The following is an 11,584-nucleotide window of genomic DNA, read 5'->3' as shown; positions in this document are numbered from 1 at the left end:
CCAGTGAATCTTTAACTTGGGTGGGTGGACAACACAAATCAGAAGAGTTCTGCCAACTTCTATTTCTTTGTTGTGAAAATGCGGGAAAGTCAATTTTCACATCAGCAAAGCTTAAAATCGTTTAGTTGAAATGCCCATCTTAAAATGTTACCAAAGTTTGTTGAAATTGAAACTTTTTTTTAAACGTTGAATAGCAATCGGCTGACATAATTTTCAACATAAAAGTGGGTGACGGAGTCTCTTTGGGGGGGGAAATTCTTTACTGTAGACATCATTTTTCAGTCCAGAACTATAAAATAAGTTTTCATGTTAAGGCCATCACAGGGGCTCTTTAAGCAGCTGCAATTCTGTGGTCATGTCAGTGATCTTGTTGGCTTTGGCCCTCTGGGATGCGAGTGCTCGACAGTGCAGAAAAACATTCAGGGGATGACTAAAGGAGAACAGGATGAGGATGGTCAGCCCGATGTTCATCTGCAGACACATGAATGGAGAGATCATTTTCATTTTTAAAAAAATGATATTTTGCTGAAATGCAATCCAGTGTTTCTGTAACTGGCTTAAGCTGCGGTTGTCTTGATTTCATTGCACCCTGTACTGTCATGCACTCACATATAAGGGATCTCCGTCCAGCAATTGTTCCACCACAGTAAAGCAGGCATACTGCAGTAAAGAGAAGACCGCTGAGAGACCGAAGATGAAGCCATACAACTTCCCAAAGTGACATGGTGGGAAACTACACACACACACGCACGCACACACACACAGGACAGGAACACAGACAAAAGGGAGGTGCGTGAAAACTATTACAGTAGTTGCTTTTGTCAGTTGTTAGACTGTATTTGGAGAGTGAACATTGTTATGTTTCGGAATCTGAAATAAGACAATATGATTAAACGGAGACATTCGGACTGAACAAAGATACCATGTATTTGAAACTGCTATGGCTGCAAAAAAAGAATCATTTTACAAGCTGAATAATCGCTCAATTCTTGATCGATTTATTGATGAATTGGATTAAAAAAAATAAAACTAATTTCTGTGCCTTTTTTTTCTTCTCAAAACAGGACATCATTTGTAAATGAAAGCGCAGAAAATGCACAGACAACTTTGAAGCAGTTACCTTGTTTGGTCCGGAACATCTTTCAGTGAATCGGCAAAAAAATGTTTTGATTGATTGATTTTTGCTAATTTCTTGATACTTGGTGAATATTTACTGTTGAGACGGTGAAATAAAAAAGATTTGTATGAATTGAAGTAGTGCATTGGCGGATTTACACGTGCAAGACAGGCTGGGCACGTTTCTGTTAGTTGTTAGTGAAATGGGTGTGGAGGTACTTGACTTGGTTGGGCACAATTAAAGGGATGGATGATAACCCACTTTTCATCCGTCCTTTTTGGAAAACTTCTCGTCCTCTGTCCCCAAAAGGGGCATTCCGTCCGCTTATTTGTACTTGCTTTTAATCAGTGAACAATGACATTTTCAACAAGAGTCATGAGAGAAAACTCTTATTATTCATTTTGAAAATTGAGCAAATAAAGCCTTCTGCTAGCCCATAAGGTCACAGAAACTCTTTGCCTTCCATCCCTCACAATGTTTAAGCGGAAATGCTAAGATCATTGTAGCTTTCGGGAATCGTTTACTCACGTCATTGCGACGAAAGCAGCCATTCCGCCGTAGACAAAGCTGTAATTGACCATTAACGTGATGAAAGTGAAGTACTGGAGTGGCAACACGGGAATGGAAGCACAAATTGAGAAGATCAATGACACCAGTGACGTCAGGAAGAAAGAGAGAACTGCAGAATTCAGGTCTGCTTCTCGTTCACTCATTCCTATGAACATACACACAGAGGAGAACATGTCTGATCGATCAAACTGGAGAAAACCAATGGATGCATTCGATGTATTCTGGCTCCTTTAACTCATAGTCTTTCATTATTTTATTTACAGCAGGGGTGCCCATTAGGTCGATCCTGTTCTACCGGTAGATCTAAGACAGGTCCCAAGTAGATCCGAGGAGTGTCGAGGAGAAAAAACAAACAAACATTTGTGTGTCTTTGTACATGTTAGTAATATATTTTTTGTGTTAATGAACACTGCACCCTAATCATCTTATCAGTCTCATTTTCACTAAAAAAATATTAAAAAAATAAAATAAAGCAGGTAAATCTTAAATTTACGGTGGCGCGTGATTACGTCACCGGACGTTGTTAGCGCTCAGCAGTTTGCAATTGCAGTTTGTGATCAGAGCTGTTGCGCTCTATCTTTTATCGTCGTGATTCTCATTCAGAGTTTGCTTCGTGTACAATTCACCGAGGGCACGAGCAAAGAATAGGAATCTAGGAGAGCCCGGGGAAGCACTTTAAAATGGTACGTGTGAGCTACGATAGTTAACAGGCTGCAAAAGTGCGTCGCATGCCTCAGTTTCAGGCTGATTCTCATCATGGCGTGCGCGCATGTGTGTGCGTGCGTGCGTGTGTGTGTGTGTGTGTGTGTGTGTGAGTGTGTGTGTGTGTGTGTGCGTGTGCGTGTGTGTGTGTGCGTGTGTGCGCGTGCGCAGGCGCGCGCCGGTAAGGGTAGATCCCGGGAGGTGAGTTGATCGAAAAGTAGATCTTCGATCCAAAAAGTTTGGGCACCCCTGATTTACAGTATTTACAGCTTTCTTTGACATGGACAATGCAGTCAAACATTGTTACAAGCTTGCAGCTAATGTGATGCATAGAGACTTGAGAGCTCGTGCTAAATCATTGCAGTATAGTAGAAAATGTAAACTATGCATCTGTGACAGGCCATGTCACACATTTCAAAACTCAGTAATCCAATATTGAATTTATATGACTTAAAACAGTCACTCACTCGCAACTTGGCAGGACAACCTACAATATAACTCAAGTTAAAAAATGAACACCTAAAGTAAAATGAACAATAATTCAATTCCTAAAGTTCCAGGAGGTCAACGACAGCAGTGACTGCGCACCTCGGAACAGAGGCCAACGGCCAACATTTTGGTGATTTTTGCATGCGTTATACCTGCCACCGGAGGTTTTCGCTTGTGTCGGTCGAGAATGAAGCCATTCAGGGGAGCCACCAGCAACCCACACATCTGAGTGAAAGCAAAGGCGTTGATGTACTGGCTCACTGCCAACACACACAAAAGCAAACGTGAGGCCTACTGTCAGTAATTCACCATGCTGCATTTCTATGAGCAACGAAAACACGGTCATATAATGTTGTAACCAAGATTATACAAATGCTATTCTACCCTCTGTGTGCTCCTCTGGGGTTGTGCATGTGAAGGCACGGCAACAAATAGGCGCTAGGTGGTGCTCAAACACCTGCCCGTTCGACTGGATGCAAAGAGGGCCTTTTAGCTGCAGCCCATCACCCTGCATTCATCATTACAGACATTGGGGGAGGGGGGGGAAAACCTTTCCCTTCTTCTTCTCCTCCTCAGCATCTCGGTTCTCGTATAGGTGAGTGACTCAAAACAGATGGGTAGAAATGTTTATACATTCCCTAAAATGATTTGGGGCGGCCTGGAGGTGCAGTGGTTAGCTCTTTGACCTCACAGTGCAGAGGTGCGGGTTCGATTCCAGCTCCGGCCTTCCCGTGTGGAGTTTGCATGTTCTCCCCGTGCCTGCGTGGGTTTTCTCCGGGTCCTCCGGTTTCCTCCCACATTCCAAAAACATGCATGGCAGGCTGATTGAACAGTCAAAGTTGTCTCTAGGTGTGAGTGTTAGCATGGATGGTTGTTCGTCTTTGTGTGCCCTGCGATTGACTGGCAACCGGTTCAGGGTGTCCCCTGCCCACTGCCCGAAGACAGCTGGCATAGGCTCCAGCACCCCCCGTTTAACCTTGTGAGGATAAAGCGGATCGGAAGATGGATGGATGGATAAAATGATTTGGTGCTAATTTAACCACAATACTTAAAGGGGAACTCACGTCAAAAATCGACTTTGCAAGAATATGTTCAATGCCCCTCTCCATGAGTTGAAACATGACATTAAGATTAATATCGCGCTGGCGGTATAACAATTCATCAGATTAATTCAGCCTTTTTAATCCACGTGAAGGGGTGCCATTTTGACGTTACAACACCCTATGCTGTCGACTGAAATTGCTGGCAAAGGGCCCTCAGGTTCACATTGCGGATGTCACGTGACAAAACACAGAAAATAGGTGAGTTGTGTACATTATAAATAGCTAGATAAAAAATTTAAATACGGTATATAAAACTTGGCTTGTATATAAAACATGTTTGTGCGTTCATGTGTGAGTTCATACCAACTGATGCATCGCCATGAGCCAGCCGCTCCAGCATGGGGTTGAGGGTGCCGATGAACAGATAATGTCTCAGTTGGATCACAGACAACCAGAGGACGACAAAGAAGAAGAATTTGGACAGAACACATTCACGGAAGGTTTTCTCTGAGGGAAAACAAGACAGCTGAGCTATAAAGACATGATTTCTTTGAAGACGCTGTTTTAATATTTCATAATTGCACACACCAGGTCTTTCAGGCTCTTCCACGTCATGTGGCTTCTCCTCCACTGGCATCTGAAAGTCACTCTGTACAGTTTTATTGGACTTCCTTGATCTTCTGCAGGATATCCTGAAGTCAGAGACAATTATCAGAGAAAACAGTGGGCCTACAACTCATGACTATTTACAGTTAAGAGTGACTTAATTTGCAGTCCCCATTTCTCAGAGCGCATCGTCAAATAACGGAGTCTTGCACGTGTCGAGTAGTGTGTGGATTAGTCGATGTGGTGCATGCAGCAGACACAATCAGCAATTGAAGCAATCAGAGCGACACCCTCATGAACACATTTTTGGAAATAGACAGCTAATCAAACATTTCATTGAATATCTCATTGCACACTTAATCAGTGGGCAACCACTCGGGGAACACAAGCACAAGCGTACATATAGACAGTGCAACCGGTGCAGCTGCACGGGGGCCCAGGTGGAGGAGGGAAAAAAAACAGCTGTCCAAAATGTCCGCAGACCCTTGATTTCGTAATTACAATAGCTCTGGGCGGGTCAATCATGCTGAGTGGATGGTTGGGGAGGAGACCTGAGCCCCACCACAGCCTCAGAGGATGAATTTGACTCAGGGGACTGGCTATGCATGTTATTGGGCAAAATAAGTTTTTTTTTTTTTTTTTTTTTGCACCTTGATGTGCGTCCCAGTATTTGTATAGAGAAGATAGAAAAGTCCATCCATCCATCCATTTTCCGAACCGCTTGATCCTCACTAGGGTCGCGGGGGGTGCTGGAGCCTATCCCAGCTGTCTTCGGGCAGTAGGCGGGGGACACCCTGAATCGGTTGCCAGCCAATCGCAGGGCACACAGAGACGAACAACCATCCACGCTCACATTCACACCTAGGGACAATTTAGAGCGTTCAATCAGCCTGCCATGCATGTTTTTGGAATGTGGGAGGAAACCGGAGTACCCGGAGAAAACCCACGCAGGCCCGGGGAGAACATGCAAACTCCACACAGGGAGGCCGGAGCCGGAATTGAACCCGGTACCTCTGCACTGTGAAGCCGACGTGCTAACCACTGGACTACCGGGCCGCCCGATAGAAAAGTCAATTTCTCATAATACAATAACTTTTGATATTTCTACTTGGGACCTGGACGTCTTTTGACTCCCACCATCGTCTTTCATGTCCACTATGATGAGTAGTATTTTGCATTCCTACCCATACTTGTAGTGGTCAGGCGGCGGGTACGGGATTGAGGTTCTGGGAAACAGGAAGATCGTCCTGAGTATGTGATAGATGCTGCCGGTGGCCAAGAACAGGAAACTGGCCTTGAGAGGGATGCCAGACTCGTATGCCAACTTTAGGTATAAAGTGAAGATCATGACCAATTTGACAATTGCCAACAGCCTTGTCCGCCACTTAGACGCACTTTAACGAGGACGAAGACTCCCGAGGAAGAGTCAAAGGCCCCGTTGTAGATGGTGATGATGGTAGAACGATGAGCGCCAAACAGATTTGCCACCTTCAGGAGGAGAAATTCAATTGGGTGAGTTTCACATTTCAAGCAGCCTTCACCAAAGTCACAAATGCATGAACACAAAAGCGCCTTTCATGCACAACAAACAATTTGAAGTGCTCCGAATTCCAACGTGTGACCCATGATCACGATGGGCAAATCATGAGCATTTAAACTGTTCCTTCTGCCTACGGACAATCTCCTGGCTTTTTAAAAAACTGCAGTTGTTTCTTTACATTCAAAGCTGAGCTCTGGCAGCAAATGATCTTGTGCTGTTTTGATCGCAGGATTCCAATTCAAGCATCGCGCCACACTCATACTGCTTGTTGGGGACTTAAATCATCTCTCTCTGATAACAATGTCATGAAACGGGCTGGACTGCGCGCTGAAAGGGAATCAAATTAAGATACTCCTCTATGCCAAATGTCACTGTCCTTTCCCTTCAGCACAGAGTGAAACTTTGCATCGACAGTCGGCAACAAAATGACGGCGACTGATGAATTAAACTTCACACAATTTCAATGTCTGACGAGGAAACAAACACATTTCAATGGATTTGGGTCCCACAGAAGGTTGCGAATTCCTGCTCATTCTGGTCAATCAGTTTATATACTACTGCAGACATGGTGTGAGCCATAATCTGCATTTTTCATACTGTGGAAAAGAAAAAACAGAGCAGGATTGGCTGTGTGGAAAAATAAATAAAAGGAAAGAAGGGGTGGATAGGAATTTTGGACTCAGGATTGGGAAAGGATGGGCTCAGTTTTCTCTGGGAATGAACATGCTTTTCTTTCAATTTGGAAATGGGAGTGAGACAGGATGAGATTATATGTCCCAAAAAGTTACCTGCATGTTGCTCAGGAGCAGCATCATGCCACCAACAGCTATGAACGAGAGTGCTGGGTAAAGCACCATGGTCAGAGCTGATGGCGAGAGACAAAGATCAGGACAAAGAGCATCCTCACATACATGATTTGATAATTACATGATTCATCCATCCATCCATTTTCCCAACTGCTTAATCCTCACTAGGGTCGCAGGGGGTAGGTGGGGGACACCCTGAACTGATTGCCAGCCAATCGCAGAATTACAAGATTCTATTTTTATATTACAGTATACAACATGTAGACAAGGGGTCACCACCAGGTGGCCCTAAAGGGAGGGGTTGGTATTTTCCACAGGTATTAATAAGTAAATAAATAGATACATTTAAAAAAAAATTAAATCTCAGGGAGCCACAAAATGCTTCTACATTGCGGAGAACGCTGCATACGTTGTTGTTGTTGTTTTACTCATGTAGAAGGAACTAGTGTGCTGCATTTATGAAATCAGTAAGTTGTGACAGAGAACACAATTTAAAACTGCATGAAATAAAAACGTTTAGAATGCTGACAAAAAAACAAAACACTCATTTATTGTTGTTCCATGCACAGCACTTTTCAAACAACGGTGGTTGTTTTAAAGTGCTCTGTAAATACAGTTGCGTTGAGTCAAGTACAGTTTCAAACTGGCATCCCTGCACATGAATCAGTACCCAAGAAGTAACTCTTGGTTTCAAAAAGGTTGGTGAGCCCTGGTATTGGCAAAAGAAAAATATTTACGATCAGAAAGATATTTACCTGGAGTTGCAAAGGTCAACATCAAGATACCCGAGGTGTGAAGAGCTCTGATGCAACAAAAAAATTGATATCGTCACTGACCGCGTAATGATGTAGACAGACAGGTTAAAGTTTGGACAAAAAAAATTGCACTTTATCTCAAAAAAAAACCCCTCTCATGCTTTACTGCTTTATAAAATGTAGGTTAAACATGTGTGGTGTTATTTGAAAGATTATATTTCAGCACTCACAATCCAAAGAGCCGAGCCACCAAAGTGCCAAAACGATCAAAGATGACACCATTTAGAAATGTCAGGAAGTTACTCATGAAGGATGCAATGGTGAAGACCAGAGAGAACTGTTCATCCTGGCCCCTGCAATCTGACATAAAAACAAAGAACCGAAAATAAATCAATAAATCTTGCATAGCATAATGTACAAACCTTTCTTATTTTTGGAGCAGCAATAACTCAACGGTTGTGATTGCTTCTCTTGCTGAGGAATTGACGTTGAAAATAACTTTTGCACAAATGTGGACTATTCCATCCATCCATCCTTCTTCAATTCTCCAATAAAAATGTTTTGTATCATTATTTTGGGAATACAGACAGAAAAATTTGGCCGGGCACTCCTTGTCCTAAGGCCTATCTTTGACAGATAATGAATATGCACTTCTGAAATGATCAGAGAATATAAAATCCGAGGGGAGAACGGCAAACTGACCTTGGACCCGTGTTCCATCACTGTTTGTGGTGTTGACACAAAAGGAGCCAAAGAACCCTCGCGACTTCAGGAGGAACACAAGTGAGGCCCAGCCGAATATAATTCCTGCGAAGAACAGACACTCCACCATGCCCGTGATGAAGGTGAAGACTTGTCGCGCTTTGAAGTGCTTCGAAGACGGCAACATCGTCCAAGCTTCTTGCGCACACACCTGGCGAGGAGGCGGTGATGCGAAATAAGAACGATGCGCCCGAGGACTGAATTTGCAGTGCGGAATCCACGATGACATGTACTGTGTTAGGCCTTACATACGTTTCATGTCAAAATGGAACCATTTGTTAGCAGTGAAAATAACGTAAATCTCACAAAATGTGATGACTTTTCATGAATTACATGAAAATGAAATTACCGTATTGGCTCGAATATAAGACTGTGTTTTTTGCATTGAAATAAGCAGTGGTGTAGTGGGGATTTTTAAAGTGGGTGTACGCGATTCTGGGATGTTCTATATATATATACAGAACATCAATCATAGGCTACAACACCAGTTGAACTAACGTTAAATTTAATGTTTTACTACTCCAAACTAATCACAGGCCAACGTTATTAAGCATAACTCGCATTAAGGCTAAAACCGAAATAAAAATTGAATGTGGCGTCGGGAGAAGTGGGTGGACGGTGTACCCCCGCGTACCACGCCCACTACACCCCTGGAAATAAAAAGTGGGGGTCGTCTTATATTCGGAGTCTCGACGTTATACCCATTCACGACGCTAGATGGCGCCAGATATCATCGAAGCGAATGGTGAACTTGACTCCCAGGGCAAAGCGAACAAAAATAAAAAATAGCAGTAGGAAAGAAAAGAGAAGAAACTAATAGAAGAGATAACAGAAAATGGAGAAACGTAGCAACAATCTGGAGAAAAGTGGGTCGAAGATCGGCCAGGTTAACCGGCAGCTGAGGAGAAGTTATGATGTAATTTACATTTCAAAAACCAGAAGCCATTCATTTACGAATGTGATTGCACTTTAGTTTTCGGATTTAAATGGTCAGATATTAAGATTTGAATGAAATTGACTGATTGATTGAAATAACTCTCAAATATATTGTTGTAATCATTTGTTTCAGATGTTCTGTAATTATTTTCTGTATAAAAAATAATCTGGTGTTCAAAAAGTCTTTTTTCAAACCTGAGTCTTGAAAAAGAGGGGGTCGTTTTATAATCAGGGCCGTCTTATACTCGGGCCAATACGGTATTTTAAGCAGTCGATTTTTTTTTTGTACGTTAGAAAGTTTGTGTACAACGAGGCTGAAGTTCGTCTCTTCAAATAGATTTCGCATTTTACAATTTGTGATTCATCAAGGAAAATGTGCTTATGTCCATTTTGAACAATGAAACACGGGTGTTCTGTCAATGTGTGGATTGTTTTCTATGACGGTAATACAAGTTTTCAAGGAAGGACTGGAAACAATGCCGAGAACTGTCTATTTTTCGACCACATTTGCACACGGCCCTCCTGCACAATCTTGCAGAAGGGTGTCCAGGGGGAATTTTGAAAATGTGAAAGAGCACAAAAGCAAAAGAATGATCAGATCGACCAAACATAATGAAGACAATTCATACAGTGGTCAGAAGATGCCTTTCCCCCCGAAACACCGATTCAGGCTTAATCGTCCATTTTTTAACATCAGACAGCCCATTCAAACATTTTGAAGTCGAAGTGCATAATTTGCTCTTGACAAACATCATGAAGATAGATATTCTTGGCCCTGATCAAAATTGACCCAAAATATGCAATGCCTGCAAACAATAATGAACAGTATCTCAGGGTTAGGTTGCCACACCAACTCAAAACAAAGTGAGACCGACCTTGCAGTTCCTCAGCGGAGCTCCCCAGCTGGTCTTCCAAATCTTATCACACTGTCATTGGCTTACACACTCTTCCTTATAAAGGGCAACACCCCATTGCTCATCACCATGGCTGTGGAACGTCATGTGCTGTTGTTTTTTTTTGGTCAAATGGCATTCTTGAGATCTAAAACAGTTCAAGATATTATCAGATGCACCGACATGCAGTGTCGTGAAAAAGTAATTTCCCAATTTTTTTTTCATTTTCCATTTTCATGTTTTAGAACATCAAACAAATGTCAACATCAGACAAGGATCAACCAAGTGAACATATAATTCAGCTTTAAATGGTGAAGGGGAAAAAATATTCAAAGCTGAGATGTCCAAAATGTGATGTCCAATTGCTTTTTGTCAACAGGCATTCTCAAGACCCAAACAAGTTCACGCTGATATCAGATGGGCACACAAACAGCACTGTGAAAAATTATTTTCCCTCCTCTTCGATTCTCAGGTTATTATTTATTTATTTGCATACGACAGTTTCCCCACACTTTAATGTTTGAGCTCAGTGTGCGTTCCGCAAGTCCCGGCAGGGGTAGCGGCTGGAAGTTCACTGTCTCTGGACTGCCAACAAAGTGCGACGGCAAATAGATCCATGGTCCTGGGACCGAGATGATGATGGAGGAGGGTGTCAATGACAGCCGAGCCCGAGGAGCTGCACGGCAGCACCGCCACTCCGACTTCTGAGCAAGGCCGCCATGCATTCTTCTTCAAGTACTGTAAGTCATTTCATTTCAAACTCCGATTTAAACTCGTCCAGAGCAGAATCATTTAAATGATCACTGCAAATGACACTCCTTTTCTCGTTTGATTAGTTTTGCTTAATTCTTTGAGTTTCATCGGAAAATGACAGCCAGCAAAATAAGTTAACAATAGCATGAGGCTTGCCTTGTCCCTGTGTCGACATCGTCAGGTTCACGCCTGCTTTCCCTCGAAAGCCGGCATTTTAAAGTCTGTTGAATATCATGACGAAACAAGACAAAAATAACTACTGAATCATTTTGCATGGATATTTTTACTGCTGACATCAATTTTAAGTACATTGAACGATTACACAAGTACCAATGCTGAGCCATACGGAGTCCCTTTCAGGTTACGCCACAGCATGTCAATCAGATTCAAGTCTGGAGATTGACGGGAGCCCACAACCAAACCTTCATTTTTATCAAGCTATTCAGTTGTTGCTACTCACTGTGTACTAAAATAGTAGAGTAGCTTCACGCAGGACAGAGTGGAATAGTGAAAATGAAGGCGATATCAAGTACACGTAGTTAATGTTGGTGGCCAGGGCAAAACAAAGAAGTCGAACATATGGCCAGGAGTCGTTCATCCTGTCATAAAACA

General features: G+C 42.7%; 1 protein-coding gene across 1 annotated transcript; it reads right to left on the bottom strand.

Moving 5' to 3' along the window:
• Window positions 1–295: 295 nt before the first annotated feature.
• LOC147208492 (equilibrative nucleobase transporter 1-like) lies at window positions 296–8,517 on the bottom strand. The gene is given in 12 exon segments (XM_086106125.1): window positions 296–471; window positions 610–733; window positions 1,646–1,832; window positions 3,031–3,138; window positions 4,285–4,428; window positions 4,510–4,613; window positions 5,712–5,862; window positions 5,865–6,015; window positions 6,856–6,932; window positions 7,629–7,675; window positions 7,859–7,988; window positions 8,331–8,517. Coding segments are annotated over 12 exon segments (1,563 nt in total). The 3' UTR covers window positions 296–318.
• Between the last annotated feature and the right edge of the window lie 3,067 nt (window positions 8,518–11,584).

The sequence above is a fragment of the Hippocampus guttulatus genome, chromosome 2 (genome assembly GCF_054856545.1).
Source record: "Hippocampus guttulatus isolate MCC_2025c chromosome 2, RoL_Hgut_1.0, whole genome shotgun sequence".
Lineage (NCBI taxonomy): Eukaryota > Metazoa > Chordata > Actinopteri > Syngnathiformes > Syngnathidae > Hippocampus > Hippocampus guttulatus.
The sequence above is the reverse complement of the archived record's forward strand: the minus strand, read 5'-3'. Positions and strand labels throughout refer to the sequence as shown.